This window comes from Atractosteus spatula, chromosome 11, assembly GCF_055471065.1.
Source record: "Atractosteus spatula isolate fAtrSpa1 chromosome 11, fAtrSpa1.hap1, whole genome shotgun sequence".
NCBI lineage: Eukaryota > Metazoa > Chordata > Actinopteri > Semionotiformes > Lepisosteidae > Atractosteus > Atractosteus spatula.
In genome coordinates, this window is record NC_142716.1 from 1,602,407 (window position 1) to 1,618,681 (window position 16,275).

At 48.9% G+C, this 16,275-nt stretch overlaps 2 protein-coding genes across 2 annotated transcripts in view; both read left to right on the forward strand.

Moving 5' to 3' along the window:
- Positions 1 to 8,123, forward strand: part of btbd8 (BTB domain containing 8) — a 32,474-nt gene extending 24,351 nt beyond the window's left edge. The window contains exons 15-18 of the mRNA XM_088928056.1: positions 1,491 to 1,578; positions 2,225 to 2,355; positions 3,048 to 4,883; positions 7,231 to 8,123. Of these exons, the coding sequence (XP_088784182.1) occupies positions 1,491 to 1,578; positions 2,225 to 2,355; positions 3,048 to 4,883; positions 7,231 to 7,724 (2,549 nt within the window). The 3' untranslated portion in view covers positions 7,725 to 8,123. The remainder of the gene's footprint in view (positions 1 to 1,490; positions 1,579 to 2,224; positions 2,356 to 3,047; positions 4,884 to 7,230) is intronic.
- A 4,930-nt stretch (positions 8,124 to 13,053) lies between these two features.
- c11h1orf146 (chromosome 11 C1orf146 homolog) lies at positions 13,054 to 16,103 on the forward strand. Its single transcript, XM_088928064.1, has 5 exons — positions 13,054 to 13,119; positions 13,663 to 13,756; positions 14,683 to 14,854; positions 15,222 to 15,300; positions 15,816 to 16,103. Exons 1-5 carry the CDS (start codon positions 13,054 to 13,056, stop codon positions 15,933 to 15,935), a joined length of 531 nt encoding a protein of 176 aa, XP_088784190.1. The 3' UTR covers positions 15,936 to 16,103.
- The last annotated feature ends 172 nt before the right edge of the window (positions 16,104 to 16,275 follow it).

A 16,275-nucleotide genomic window follows, 5' to 3' on the forward strand; every position in this document is an offset into this window, starting at 1 on the left:
TCTGCTCCCAACTCCTCTTTTTAATTCAGAATTGCCAGTTATTCTTTTTTTATTTACCCAGCTGATTCAGAATGGCCTGTTTCCTCACGTCTCGGCTCCTCCAGCCCTTCCCCCTTCAGGCTGGTTGTAGTGTAGAGCATCACGGGCCACACTGCCCCCTGCTGGAGGCACAGTGCAGATTGCAGGAGAGGCGCACTCCCTTGCAAGCCTGCCACAGAGAGCCCTGTCCAGCTACAGCTTGGTGGATCCCAGTAACAGTCAGCTGGGGACATGACCCGGACTCGAACCCGGGCTTGGCCTGCTCCTGGGCGAGCCCCCTTATCAGCTGAGGCTCTCCTGCCTTGTATTAGCCCTCTGTTTTGTTTCTGCCTGTGTCTCACGTGGCCGCCTGGGCCCCTGATAGAAGCGTGTGGTGACAGAGCGGCGTCCCCGCGCGGTCCGGAGCTCGCCGTCTGGAGCTGCGCGTGGGAGAAGGCAGTGGCACGTTGATGAGGGCAGGAGGTGGCCCGTGCTGTGCCGCTCGCTCGTTAATATTTCAGAGTGTAATTGAAACATTGAAAATATTCTATCTTATTATCTCAGCACGTCTGATGGATAAATCTTTTGTGTTCAGGTTGATATTTAATAAGAACTCTCACTAGCAAAGAGAGATGCACTAATTTTGAATTCTAGACTGTGCAGTCTCATTATCTGAAGTGTTGTTTATTAATATAGAGCCTCAGACGTTATTGATGCCATCGATAATGCCTTCTGATTGGCACAGGTCTTTTATTACAGGATTAGGGAGGAAGGACTTGATTTAAGAAGCGGTTTTAGCCTCCAGGAAGCACAGCTGGCAGCCCGGTCAGCCTGCTGTAGTGGTCTGCGTGGTCTGGGCGTGGCGTCCCCTGTCCCTTTGACGCGGTCTGTTCCGCTCCTCCTCCAGGAGGTGTCTGGCTCTCAGGCTTGTTCCGGCGGCCCTGCCGGTAGCAGCAGCAGCAGCTGCAGGAAGGGGAGCTGAATTTCAGCCAGTTACCGTCTTCGCCCGTTTTTCCCAGGAGCACAGGGAGCAGGGCAGGACTCAGATGACTGCTTCCCCTCGGGTGGGGGTCTGTGCCCGAGCCTGGGCCACGGGTGCGATGTAGAATAGCTGGGCAGAGTTAGCCAGCAGGTCTGTGGGTGGAAAGCAAAGCAACTGCAGTGAGAACGTGCAGGCTCCACACAGACAGGTTCCTGGTGCCTCAGTTGAACCCAGGATTGCTGAGCTGTGAGGCAGTTGCTCTGTCATGTTTCCCTAGAGTTGATTTGCCATTAAATATTGTGCGATTATTATTGAATTTGTAAAGGTTATATGAAGAATAAAGCAGTACATGGTATAAAAATACATTTAAACCATTAGTCTATAAAAATGTCTGTAAGTGTCTTTTCTTAGCCCACCCACAGAGAGTAATTCTGCTTGGGTATGGTGTCGTGCTGTTTAACCGCTTCCCCTCACTCTCCTCTCTCTGCAGCGGAGAACAGGCCGAAGGGCGCGAGCAGGACTGCAGGCAGACCCCCAGCCAGCCGGGCTCACAGGCCTGAGCCCACCAAGTCCCACAGGTGAAGGAATTCCTGGTGCCTCTACATATACTGCCCCCCTGTGGAGAGCTGGTGAACACTCGGGTTGGACAGGGAGAATTTTTGTCATGTTGACTCGCACAGAACATTTGGATATTGGGTGGCCTTGCATAAGAAATAAAAGAAACGTTGTTGCTGTTTGTTCACTCAGATTCCCTGTATATGTCACAAGGCCCGACGTGGTGCTCTGATAACATTCAGTGGCGAAAATGTGCAAAAATTTTGAAGATCTGAAAAGGGGTGTATACTTTTTCTTGGAACTGTACGAGTCGTCCCTGCTGTAATCCAGATTATATACCTTTATATATATATATACCTTCCACATGTTATTTCCTTTAATTGATCTACAGTCTGTACGGTGGAAGTGTTAATTATCCAACAGAACCCTTGATGTATAAACTGACAGCTGGAAACCAGGCAAGCCACTTGGCTTGGTTCTGTGAGATCTGTCTGTCTCAGACAAGGAGCAGGAAATGTATTGTGTGCCCCAAAACAAGACCCCCCTTTCAGGCTCGTGCCGGCCTGTTGGTGCTCAAGTCGTGGGCTGAAGCAGCCTGAGCTCTTGAGGGGTCTGCCGACTCGTGCGGTGGCGTCTCTGCTGACGCGCTGTGTTGTGGACTGGTTCCAGTGTTGGCGGCAAGCCGAGCGCGAGGGACAGCGCCGCGGCCAAGCCCCCCGTCCCGAGCAGAGCTGCAGCCGGCGGTCCCGGGGCCCGCGCGGACCAGAGGGTGAAGCCTGCCCCCGCGGAGGGGAGCAACGGTAAGAGCCGCCGGGAGAGGCAGCCGGCCATCGCTGCTTCGACACTCGACGGTACACACCTACCTGCGCTGACCTCCTCGCACCCGGGCTCTCCACTTCTGCCCCTTCTCAGCCCGATGCTTTCCCTGTCCTGCTCTTCACAGGGAGAGTGTGAACATGCTCTTGTCAGGAGAGTTTAGGAGATGTAGCGAGGGAATACTGTGAAACCGTCTGTCGGAATGCTGTCTGGAGGATTGGGAATCGCTGTAGGCCTTTTCCCTGATGACATGCAATAAATCTGAGTAGTATTATCTCAGTGCTGGCTTGGTCTCACTGGTCCTCCGTCCAAAACCAAACCGCTTCCCCGTTCTGCTGCTCGTCCCCTTCATTTTGTAATTTAAAAAGTGACCTGGGTGCAAGTTAAAATGTTACCGCCATTTTAATCTTCCAATGGAAGAGCGGCGAAGCGACTGTTGACGTTCAGTATATCTCAGATCAGAATCACCCGTATTGTATGAGGAGTTTGCTCTGGTGTGCTTGGTGCTGCAAAAGCATTCTTTATGCGTCGTACAAAGACAGGACTAATGGGCGTTATTGTTATTTCTCTTTGTCTATAACCGTTGGTAAGAAATGAAGTCCTGTGGGCACACAGCATACAATCCGATGTGACCGAAAGTCAAAAGCAATGCTTGTGTTTTGTTGGTGTGATTTAGGGCCGAAAAGCTCCCCGGCGTCGGTAAGTCCGCTGAAAGCCGTCTCCCCGAGAAAGGAGGACGCCAGGGCTCCCACAAGGCCCCGGTCTGCCGGAGAAGCCTCCCCCGCGGCAGCAAAGAGAAAGGCCTTGAAGCCGGCGAGCTCTGCCAGCACCGAGGCCAGAACCAGCAAGTCCGCCAAGGCCGCCTCTGCAGGCTCGAAGCTGCCCCCTGCTGGAGGCAAAAGTGCACCAAAGCAGAAAACAGCTTCTGAACAGCCGGCGTTGAAGCAGGCTTCTGCGTCAGCGGAATCGGAGAAGTCGTCTCCCTCCGGGAGCAAGAAACACGCGGCTAAAACGAAGGAGTCCCCTCACCACAAGAGCCCGTCTTCGAAAGCTGCCGGGCCCAAGGACGGCGCTTCTGCGGGAGACAGAGAGCAGGCGCCGCAGAGACGTCACGCAGAGGCAGCTCGGGGGGAGGGGGAGCCGGAGCTGGCTGGCAGGGCCCTGGAAACGGTGCGGCCCGTTTTCGCCGGAAACGAGGAAAACGGTTCTGTGCCCAGAGCTCTGGCGACAACCAAAGGCGTCTCCTCCTCCACTCCCAGGAAAACGCCTGCTCAGGCTGGATGTGAGTCACCGGCCTCTATCGGTGCTGCCGCAGAACGTCCAGAGAGCGAACTGCCAGCTAGAGACGGCACAAGCCCTGCCAAAAAGCTTGGGGGCGCTCCTTCCCTTCCTGCAGAGGCAGGCTTTGCGACAAGTGCCGAGAGCCCCCGGAAGGAATCCAGGGTACAGAATGAGGCCACAAGCACTGCAGCAGAGCCCTGTGGGCGGAGTGCGAAGGACATGGACACGGCAGGGACGCCCGGGAGCCGGGAGGACTCTGAGGCGCCCCTGGAGGACCCGTGGGGCGCCCTGCACCAGAGGGGCAGCCCCGAGTCGGAATCGGGCAGCGCCACTACGTCCTCCGACGACATCAAGCCCCGGTCGGAGGACTACGACGCGGGAGGCTCGCAGGACGACGACGGCTCCAACGACAGGGGCGTCTCCAAGTGCAGCACCATGCTGTGCCACGACTTCCTGGGCCGGAGCAGCAGCGACACGAGCACCCCGGAGGAGCTGAAGATGTACGACAGCGGCCTGCGCGTCGAGGTGAGGCTCCGCGGCCGGGAGGCGGCCGACCCCTTCCACGCCCACTCCACCAGCGAGGAGGACGCTGGGAAGAGCAGGGCGAGGGCCTGGGCGCTGCAGCAGGCCGGGCCTGTGGGGGAGGAGGCGGCCGTCGCGGCGAAGGACCTGCCCGGCCACCAGCCGTCGTCCTCGGACGAGGACACCGAAGACGAGCGATCCGAGGCCGAGATCCCGCGGGGGGCCGCCCCTCCGGCCGACCCCCCCCCTCACCAGTTCCAAGGCATCGTCAACCTGGCGTTCGAGGACATCGCGGAGCAGGAGAACGATTACCCGTCGGCCCCCAACTTCCGGCGGTCCGTGCTGCTGTCGGTGGACGAGTGCGAGGAGCTGGGATCCGAGGAGGCGGGGGGGCAGACGCCCCCACATCGGGGCGCGGACCCCCTCGCCCACTCGGATGTCTTCGAGGGCGTGCCCCACAGCGCCCCGGCGCCCCAGGCCAGCTCCCTCGACGAGAAGGGGTCCCCCGGCCCCCGGAAACACGCAGAGCGCGCCCAGAAGGACACCGGCCCGGCGCCGGAAGCCCGAAGCAACACGGCCGAAGCCGGACCCCCCTCCTTCCTGACGGAGCCCCAGGAGCGCCCCCGGCACTTGGACCTGCCGCCGCCGGAGCCGGGGGCGCCCCCACGCCGCCTGCCCCCCGCCCAGCTCCCTCCCGCCTCGCCGGCAGGTAATGTATAGCGCTAGGGAGCTGCCGGAAGCCATCTCCCCCACACTCGCCAGTAGACACGGCGCGGTGCCATCCTGCTGGGCAGCTCTGGCGCTCAAGAAGCCTCAGCCCAGGCAGTGAGCTCATTAAAAACACCGCCAGGGTCCAGCTGCACGTATCGGAGTTGTTGTTGTTGTTTTTGGGTTTTTTTTGCAAGGAAAACATTCGTAGTTTGGCTCTCGAAAACAGGTTAAAATCCACTGTGTCACAAAGGGCGTTTTGGTTTTTGACATGTTTTGTTTTGACATGTTACGAGCTCTCTTGTCTGATGTTTTCTGCAGTCGGGCGTTGACGGGCAGTTCCTTTGATTTCTTAGCTGGCCAAACGCGACTGTTACATCTCTGTCGTCTTCAAATCGTAATTTACACCGTTATTATGTGTTTTAAAATGGAGGCTCATTGGTCCACAGAGAATAATGGAAGAGATAATGAATAAGCTAAATTCATCTTGAGCAACTAAACTACCTTCTCAACAAGGTTTACAAAATGGACAAATGCAAATTCTGATTTCTTTGTGACGGTTTACTGAAATGCAAAATATGCCTGCGTACTGCGCAGTTCACTGTCTGACACCATCGGCCTTGTGACAAGGCTGTACTTCAGAGTCACAATGCACCTTGATGTGTATATAGTAATACATATATATTGAAGGATTATTTAACATATGATTTACTTTTGATAAAAAGCATGGCACGCACTTCCAGAGCTGCGTATAATTTATGATTCAGCGTTTAGGCCATGTTTTATTTTTATAGAAAAAATACCTTGTCATGTTTAAGTGCAAATGACAGAATTCTTTTTTTGGCTGATGAAAAATGCATTGTGAGATGTTTACTTTTGGCTGCAATACTCAGATATTCCAATTTGCATTTGACGACACGGGTGTACGAGGTGGACTCTCTGCTTCTGGATACATACAGACTGACAGCTGTCATTGAGGGCGGGTGGCTTTTGAGAGCGATGCAGGAGCACTACCCTGGAGCAGTGCAGCTTGTCCTTCTGATCCATGAGAGTGCTTGTTGCTGCCTCCCCATTTCCTAATCTGCAGAGCCAGAACTCCTGCATGCTGGTTTTATATGAGTCACCTTTTGTTCTTTGTTGTATTTTGCGTCCTGCCACTGTTGGTGTGCTGCCTGAATTTGCTTTAATTTTGTGTGCACCTTTAATTTATGTATGATTTATTTTTGATAGGCTGTGGTGTTTATTTCCAATAACTTCAGTAGTTCTGGGTCACCAGAACAGCTCCTGTAGATTGCTGTATTATACTTTTGAAATGCTTGTAGTTGTGTTTGTGTATGGGTTGTGTTTCTCGGGTAGATACTTTGTGGTTCTGTAATGTCTCTCTTTCCGTCATGCTCGTATGATACAGCTTTTCACAGCGGCAGTAGTCTGCTAATTTCACTCGTTTCCAGCTCAGTGATTTTGCAGTTGCAAAGTGCGTTCTGTCATGGGGTTGTGAGCCAGCATGAACCTCAATCCTTTCCCAGTTAATAACGCATTCGAGTAACGTAATAACCCTGAATATATGCAGTATTGGTGTATGGTCTTGCCCAAATTGGAAAAGATACACCTCTCTACTGCACTCTTTTCCGTGCTGCAGAAAGCTGCACTGAAAATGTACAGTACTATGATTTATGGGCATGTGTTTTAAAAAAACCTAAAAGAAACAGAATTGTTTACAAAACTGCTTGCAATCCCCCATTGTTTGATTAACGTGTATACAAGTTATGCTAGACTTTGTGTAGAAAAACAAAAGTCATTCATGCCTGAACAAGCAAAAACATGTTGCTCTGCATATCTCTTGTACTAAGACAACTGTATCATGTCGTCTTGCCGTCTTGAGCTAATAAAAGTGACAAAAGAGACACATTCAGAAGAAATGTCCTGTTGCTCATTGCCTTAACGGCAGCTGTGTCCTGGTGTACTTCAAGCCTGCATTGTCCTGCAAACCCACTTGAGATGCAGCTCTCTCTAGTGCTGCACATGGAGACACGGCTCTCTCTCTAGTGCTGCACATGGAGACACGGCTCTCTCTCTAGTGCTGCACATGGTCTCCAGGCAGAGCTGGGAGATGCTGGCTTACTGACACGATGAAATTTCACAGAATTAGTACAATATTTAGTTTAGGATTCTTGCCTAAACATAGTGTTTAAAATCTGAATCACAGCCCCCAAAACATTAAAACGGGAGGATACAGTTGCCTTTAAGGTAAACCTAAAGATCTGTCACTGAACTCTGTAAAAAAAACAAACAACCAGAAGGCTAGATTGATTTTTTTTACATTGTATAGTATTGTCAATTATTTTTAGGGGACTTAGATGATTGTGACAGATTGGATCAAACCTGCACTTATGATCGCCGCCCTTCCAAATCCCTCTCTCCCATTTACGAGATGGACACTGGGGAAGCCTTTGAGCAGAGCTTGGATGCAGACAGGTGCCTCGCGGAGCCCGAGGAAGAGGAGCAGGAGGAGGATGAAAGCAGCGGGTTTGCAGAGAGGGACTGGACGCTCCTGAGACAGCTGCTCTCCGACCAGGAGTCCAGCTGGGGCGTCATAAACTCGGTGCCCGAGGACCTGAACCTCGCACAGTACCTCATCAGCCAGACGCTGGCGCTGTCACGCGACTGTCTGAAGACCCCGGCCAGGCTGCCGCTGGACAGGGACTCGGTCAAGCGGTGGGCCGAGCTCATGTCCCCGCTGGACGACTCCGCCACCAGCATCACTGTCACCAGCTTCTCCCCGGAGGACGCAGCCTCGCCTCCTGGCGAGTGGACCATCGTCGAGCTGGAGACGCATCACTGACGGGCCTCCAGGCGAGAGCGTCTTGAGCTGTGCTCTTTTTATACTACCTTGGAAGACCGACCCACGCAAGCAAGCTCCTGTTTGCACTGCGTTTGAGGTACCTCAACTGTAGATTCTACAGCAGCAGTTACATTTCGTATAACCGATTTTATTAGGTACCGTCAAAGGTCCTGAAAAACTGTTGTATAGACTTATTAAACAAGTTAGAGCCGTGTAGCATGTCTTTGTTTCTTTTGTTTACTTGGTAGATGTTTACTAGATGTCGCTTCAGCCTCCATAGAAAAGACTTATCATCGAGCAGCCTTTATGACCATCGTCTGCTGGAAAATACCGTTTTTGTTGTTGGCTCACACTTATGTGTTGTGTTTGAGATAAAAAAAAATAAAAATTTGTGGTCCGTAGCGATGCTCTGCAGAACTTCGTCCGGGTTGTGTTTGTGCTCTGCTCCGAGGTCCCATGTCTGTGCTGCAGAGGATGACAGAATAAGGTCACACTGAGCTTCTCTGCCACTTGCACAGCACTTCTGTGAGCACTCAGTTTCAACCCCACAGCTCTACATCAGTGATTCAGCTTTTCCGTTTTCCGTCTCATGACTCTGTGTCCTCCAGTACAGCCTTGATGTCTGAAGGTACAAATCACTGTGCCCGTTTTTGTGCTCATAATTCTGGTTAAGAAAAGGACGCATGACTCCATGCACCACTGCGGAAGATGAATGGAAAGGTAAGATTTTGTACTAGAGCATTTGAACAGGGTTGAAGCACTGTAACAAACACACTTCTCTATTTAACACTATTCTCTATTTTTCCCTAGATATTGTTTCTCGTTTATGTCTCTTCATTTTGTCTTTGTAACTGATCACAGGATTGATCTGCGGGAAAGCAAATACAAAATTAGCTTTGAGGAATGTGCAGCATGTCCTCACTGAGCATGCAACTTCTGGGAGGTCTTTAACATCACTTTAAAAATACAGTATATTTAAAAGAAATCACAGATAAATTAGCTGTGCTTCTCTGCTACAGGACTGTTTGAGCTTTAAGAACAGGTACAAACAACAGGGGCCCCCTTAGCATGTTTCATAGCTAAATTACTAACAGACTAATTTAGAAGTTGGCAGCAGATTTGTAACTTTTTAGCTCTTAAAAGGCGAGTGAATTTGTAATCGGTATCAACCCTGAACCAGTTTCAGAAGTGCCTTGAATCAGGTGTGCTGCCTGAAGTGTAACCAACTGGACCTTTGCAGAAAGAAAAAAAACTCACTGTGGGTGTGTCTGAGAGTGTCTCTCCCAGTGTGGGTGTGTCCAACAGTGTTACTCCCACAGTATGGGTGTGTCCAATAATGTCACTCCCAGTGTGAGTGTGCCTGTCAGTGTCACTCTTTCTGTGGGTGTGTCTGACAGTGTTACTCCCACTGGGTGCTTCTGACACAGTGTCACTCCCACAGTGTGGGTGTGTCCGACAGTGTTACTCCCACAGTGTGGGTGTGCCTGTCAGTGTCGCTCTTTCTGTGGGTGTGTCCGACAGTGTCACTCCCACTGTGGGTGCTTCTGATACAGTATCACTCCCACAGTGTCGGTGTGCCTGTCAGTGTCACTCTTTCTGTGGGTGCGTCTGATACAGTGTCGCTCCCACTGACAGTGTGGCTAATTCACGGTGTGTCATTCATACCCATGTTCATCACACAAACAGCTAATAAGAGCTGCCTAGTCAGAAATAAAGGTAACAAAATTGAGAAGATGCTGCATAAAGTTTAGAGTTTTCATGTTTTTGGAAATAGTATCCTAGTTCCTAGGGCACTCAAGACTGACCCAGAAAACAAGACTGAAAGTCTAAACAAGCAAGCAGATTATTGAATCATCAATGAGTACAGGAGACACAGGCCAGGGCTGGGAACTGCTGTGCCATTCCTTCAATGTTAATGCGCTAAGTCATTCTGTTTATTTTCTGCTTTCCAGGACAGGACAATGTGATGGTTGTAGCTGACATTTGCTTGAGACTTTTACAAATAGGTACGTTATCTCTCTAAGCTTTTTGCCGAGTTTTCGGTCGAGGAGACGCGGCGATAGTGGTCGATGTGTCTGGTCAGTATGAGGGCTCCATTAAGGGACAGCCTGCCATGCTCGCTGGCCTGCTATCCGACCACTGAAGGCTGGGGTTTTGGGTAGGGGGCTGAGATAACCTACCTGCTCTAGGCGCGGGTACAAGTACGTGGAAAGAACTTGGTGAACCGTGTGTGGAGGACATTGTAGGCTCTTATTTATTATCACAGGGAGGTGTTACAAGCACAAGACACGGGTTCTCATTCTTTGTTCCCGTTTATGTATATATATACAGTGCCTTGCGAAAGTATTCGGCCCCCTTGAACTTTTCAACCTTTTGCCACATTTCAGGCTTCAAACATAAAGATATAAATTTTTTATTTTATGTGAAGAATCACCAACAAGTGGGACACAATTGTGAAGTGGAACGAAATCTATTGGATTTTTGAAACTTTTTTAACTAATAAAAAAATGAAAAGTGGGGCGTGCAAAATTATTCAGCCCCCTTGCGTTAATACTTTGTAGAGCCACCTTTTGCTGCGATTACAGCTGCAAGTCGCTTGGGGTATGTCTCTATCAGTTTTGCACATCGAGAGACTGAAATTCTTGCCCATTCTTCCTTGCAAAACAGCTCGAGCTCAGTGAGGTTGGATGGAGAGCGTTTGTGAACAGCAGTTTTCAGCTCTTTCCACAGATTCTCGATTGGATTCAGGTCTGGACTTTGACTTGGCCATTCAAACACCTGGATACGTTTATTTGTGAACCATTCCTTTGTAGATTTTGCTGTATGTTTGGGATCATTGTCTTGTTGGAAGATAAATCTCCGTCCCAGTCTCAGGTCTTTTGCAGACTCCAACAGGTTTTCATCCAGAATGGTCCTGTATTTGGCTGCATCCATCTTCCCCTCAATTGTAACCATCTTCCCTGTCCCTGCTGAAGAAAAGCAGGCCCAAACCATGATGCTGCCACCACCATGTTTGACAGTGGGGATGGTGTGTTGAGGGTGATGAGCTGTGTTGCTTTTACGCCAAACATATCGTTTTGCATTGTGGCCAAAAAGTTCGATTTTGGTTTCATCTGACCAGAGCACCTTCTTCCACATGTTTGGGGTGTCTCCCAGGTGGCTTGTGGCAAACTTTAGACGAGACTTTTTATGGATATCTTTGAGAAATGGCTTTCTTCTTGCCACTCTTCCATAAAGGCCAGCTTTGTGCAGTGTAAGACTGATTGTTGTCCTATGGACAGACTCTCCCACCTCAGCTGTAGTTCTCTGCAGTTCATCCAGAGTGATCATGGGCCTCTTGGCTGCATCTCTGATCAGTCTTCTCCTTGTCTGAGCTGAAAGTTTAGAGGGACGGCCAGGTCTTGGTAGATTTGCAGTGGTCTGATACTCCTTCCATTTCAAGATGATCGCTTGCACAGTGCTCCTTGGGATGTTTGAAGCTTGGGAAATCTTTTTGTATCCAAATCCGGCTTTAAACTTCTCCACAACAGTATTACGGACCTGCCTGGTGTGTTCCTTGGTCTTCATGATGCTCTCTGCGCTTTCAACAGAACCTTGAGACTATCACAGAGCAGGTGCATTTATACAGAGACTTGATTACACACAGGTGGATTCTATTTATCACCATCAGTCATTTAGGACAACATTGGATCATTCAGAGATCCTCGCTGAACTTCTGGAGTGAGTTTGCTGCACTGAAAGTAAAGGGGCCGAATAATTTTGCACGCCCCACTTTTCATTTTTTTATTAGTTAAAAAAGTTTCAAAAATCCAATAGATTTCGTTCCACTTCACAATTGTGTCCCACTTGTTGGTGATTCTTCACATAAAATAAAAAAATTATATCTTTATGTTTGAAGCCTGAAATGTGGCAAAAGGTTGAAAAGTTCAAGGGGGCCGAATACTTTCGCAAGGCACTGTATATCACACTCTAGGCTTTGATACCTTGTTTTCCCAAATATGTTTTTTATTTCTTGTGCAGGAAAAGGAATTTCTCTAAAAACGTAATTCCCTCCTCTTTTGCCCAGCTGTCCGTTAACAGGAGGTTATTATTTAGTTCAGTAACGATCCCATGTAAATAACCCTGCAGCTCGTTGTCAATAATCGAGAGCACCCTGCACAGCTCCTTCTCGCCTGTCCCGGGGTGTCAATAACGGCTCTTAAGTTTGTAAAAGTCAAATTGGCAGAAATAAGTAACATTAGAAGGCCAATTAATCACACGGTTGTGCCGGGAGTCTTTTCTGCTCTACTGACTCATTCGGCGTGACATCCCTTCCGGTAGTGATGTACACGGGTGGACTGAGAGTCATTTTGCTCTGCGCTCTGTTGAGTTTTAAGTTTCGTGTCAATAGCAAGATGGCATTCATAGCATTTTAAAAAAATAGCATTTTCTTGGGCGACGCAGTCAGTAGTTCACTGCAGTTGGGGAAACATCAAACCGGAAGGGTTTATTGCTTGGGAAGTGCAAATCAGTTGGAATTTCCCCCAAAGCCAAATGCAATCTCTTCACGGGGCTGTTCTGTGTCTTAATGCAGTCCTCAAAAAGGCATGTGTGTTTTTTGCTCACCGAAGAGCAGATATTCATCCAAAAAACACCCGTACAGTAGTTGTAAAGCGTTTAAATGATTAAAAGCTTTTTGTTGTGTTGGTAATAACTTTGCACAACGGAGAAGCGTTCTTACATTTAAGCATTCTTGGGTATTAGGAGATATTTAACTTGTTTCTGGTAAATGACGGACTGCAACAGTGCAGTTTTCAAAGATGAAAGATCCTGGATATGTGACAACGCGTCACATACAAATGCGTTTTACTAAGATTATTTGATTTAAGCATATGCACTATATCACTTTACATCGAATAACCGAACGTACTGCTCGTTTTTTAAAAAAAACTTTATGGCTTTAAAAATGACAAATACACCGTAGAACAGTTGAGTACATAAGAAGCGTCTTAACTTAAAAACGGGTATGTTTGTGCCATTTATATAACGAAGTACAAACAGGTGTATTTAGTATTAGGCTAGTGAGTAAAAGTTGAAAGGCTTTATAAAATGCAGCGACTATAATTTCGATGAAGTAGGAACATGATACGGGTGCGTTCACGGTTTTGCGAATTTGGAAAATACATCTTTGCGACACACACACGCACGAAAAAAAATCCACGTGTCTACGGGCTCGTGCTCCTTGCGCGAGCTGGCCCCCCACCCCCGAGCCTGCGAGCGCGAGGCTCTGGCTTCCGGAGAGGAAGCGGGGGGGGCGGGACTGAACCCCGACTCCGCCCCCTTCCCCACCATGGCGGGTAACGGCTGCGCCCGCGCCCCCTGGCGGACGACGGTCATCGCCAGCGCCTCCCTGCAGGTACCGGAGCCCGGCCGGCTGGTACCGCCTCAGGGTCCGGACGCCGGTACCGCAGCAGGGCGCCTCCTCCGGCCCAGGAATATCACCCTGCCCGCCCGCCGCGCACCTCGCTGCCGCCTCCGGACGATATACTTTCTTTTTAAATATTTTCCCTAAGCAGGTTTGGGGTGACTGGGGACCCCCCTGGGGTTCATAGCACTGGGGTTGAACAGAGACCCTGCTGTCAGCTGGACTCCTCCTTTGCCCTGTGTCCCTTAGCGCCCCCCGCCTGCTGACACCAGTGCTGTAGCTGCGTGTTCATGAGGGGCCTCCTCACCCCGGCAAATATAGACTATGGCTTTTCCCCTCCGCCTTTATTAACATTACAATCTGCTGCAGACTTTATTTCTTTCTGTAGGACTGTGGTATTTACAATGGGGGGGGGGAAGTCCAGCATGAACCAGTGATGGACAGTAAATCGCGTAGTGTATTCCTCTGTAGCTGAAGTGTGGCTAACCTTCAAATAATTGCGATCAGAAAATGAATTTCTCTCTTCTGTTTCAGAGCCATGAAACTGCCCTTGCTCTGTCTGCCCAGCAGCACCGGGTTCGATATTCAGACTCTGTGGAGGATGGCACTTATATTTTTCCCCTCTCAGGTAGAAATTGACCAACAACACGGATCTGAAGTACACGTTTTGGGGGTGGTGGCGGGGTCCTACCCAGGCGGGCTGGATGAACTGGTCCAGCCTCCTGTGCAGTACCTCCGAGCAGTCCAGTTCAGCTCGGTTTGGTTCCAGGGAGCACCAGGCAGCCACGGGAGAGGTGTGCACCGAGTCTGAGGGACCCAGTCTGTCGTCTGAGCCGGGTGTAGGATCCTCTCTCTCTGGTCCCAGAGGGGGGCTCCAGGGGGGGGTAAATTCAGTAACCGGTGGGTTTCGGGTTCACTTCAGGGAAGTGATTAAAGCCTTCGTATCGCGTTGCAGAAGCAAGCTCGCCCTGCCGCACAGCTGTCGCATAGGAGAGGCCGCTTCATGCATCGCTCGTCTGCGTTGTCTCAGCTTTCCGCCTCCATTGCTGTGGGGGGGTTAATGAGCAAGTACAGCCGTACGGGCTGGGTTGTGACACGGCGGGCACGGTGTATTCGCTCTGACGGTTGCACCAGTCCGCATTAGACTCGGCCAGAAGAAGGGCGATCAGAATTTACAAACGTAATAGATCCCCGTTCCAAAACCATGTGAACACAAAGCCACACGACGCACACAGTTGCAATGTCTCTTACAAAGTCGCCGAATGAACAGTTTTTGATAGGCTGTAAGTTTACCCTTGAAAAAACTTTAAAGACAATGTTATAACCTGTTTCAGAAATTCCATAATATTTTAATACTTAGCCTGCCGTTTCAAAAGATATTAAGGAGTTACTGTTGGTCTACAGTCATTAAGAGGCTTCATTAGTTTTCAGAATAAGAGCTTAGGAAATCTGAGTCTTTGAACTTTATTAAAAGAATGAAGAATTAGGGTTGTTTTTTTTTGTTTGGTGTAGCAGTCTTATGAGACTGATTTTCATTCCTCTTTATTTACACAGGTATTGCTTTCATGATCGTGGACACACAGGAGTGCGCAGACAGCCCGGGAGTATCAAGGCTTTTTGAGAAGATAGGGAAGTTCATACAGGTTCACCGAAACAGCTTCCTGCTCTTCTCGTCGTCACTGCATGCACAAAGGGAGCAGGAGATCCTGTTCCGCATTCAGCAGAGGTGAGTGACTCTGCAGTATGAAAGGTGGACTCTCTTCTCCAGTGCCAAGGAGAGCAACAAGCTGGGTTTCCCATGCAGCCTGTGCTTTTAAAGATCTCTGGAGGTTTACAGTGCACAGAAATCCAATGCATCCTGGATTTCCTAACAGTCAAAGTAAATAAGCTAATCATACCTGTAAGCCTCTTTTCCATTAAAAGTGGAATAATTCAACTGCAGGAATGTGGTTCGAAGAGGCAAAGATCCGGCACAGTATATTGTAATCCTAAAACAGAATATCAACTTTTTTTTTAAAAAAGGATTATATTGTCTACTATTTAGCATGGAACAAAGTGCCAAGTCCCCAAGAAACTCCTTGTATTTTATTTAGTTTCCTGGGCAGCAAACTTCGCATCATACCTGTGCACAACGTTGCAGAGATGGTGAAGAGCATGCTTACTATCGCAAAGGTGAGAAAATGCTCATCTTACACTTTGCCTTGACTTCGGGTTTACTGATACAAATGAGATTGCTCAATAGCAAGCAGAGCAATGTATCCAGAAGTAGTTCTTTCAGTTGTAGATGCATAAAAATAACATCTCTTTATAGAAATATACAATTACTGGAGCAGATACAGTCTTAGCTGTGCTCAGCTGTGAATATTAATACTTGAGAATTATATTTTTAATGTAATCTGTTAAAAGAGACAGGAATTGTCTGATGTCCCAGCCACACTGTTTTCATTGGACTGAGCCACTTACAGACGCTTTTATTTAAAGAAGCTTAACATACAGTTATCTAATGACGAGTAAAAATATTTAAGAGGCTTTTATCACTACAAGGTATTTGCAAACACAGACTCTTGTTGAAAACGGTGTATTCTAGAAATGACAGATGATGCATGTGGATTTGTATTAGCTGCGTTTGTATTAGCAGTTCTACGTGTCCGGTTCTGTCTGAGGCCTTCAATGCGGTTGTCTTCCAGGCGACCAGTAAGCCTCACGTGGACAGCGTGCGGGATCGGATGACACTGGCACGGGCTCAGATCATCGAGAGGAGCCCTGTGTGGGACGTGCTCTCCACGCTGCAGTTTGGGAGTGAATGAAGCTCTCTAGGCGTTCCTTCTTTCGGGCTGTGTTCCACAACTGTGCGGCAAAAATGCCCAGTTGTAAAAGTGGCACAGGTGGATTTGCACCAAATTCTTCAAAAAGAATTGTGTTACTGCAGTAGGTTAAGACTAATTTTAATTTCTGACTGTCACACAGCAAGAAAGGATTTGCTTCTAGGTAAGAATTTGAACACAGGTTTTGTTATAAAGACTAAAGTTTTTTACAGAAAATGTAATGCTGCATGAAATAATTTTTTCAGAACGTGTTTTGAATGTTGTGACCTACAGTCTACTTAGAAGCAGCATTTAAAAGCCAAGATTCCCTTTAAATGTAATT

Excerpts from the sequence above, each read along its gene's own strand:
- c11h1orf146 (XM_088928064.1), top strand. The coding sequence starts at position 13,054 with ATGGCGGGTAACGGCTGCGCCCGCGCCCCCTGGCGGACGACGGTCATC. Across the intron at positions 13,757-14,682 it reads TTATATTTTTCCCCTCTCAG|GTATTGCTTTCATGATCGTG; the intron begins GTAGAAATTGAC and ends TTATTTACACAG. Across the intron at positions 14,855-15,221 it reads CTGTTCCGCATTCAGCAGAG|TTTCCTGGGCAGCAAACTTC; the intron begins GTGAGTGACTCT and ends TATTTTATTTAG.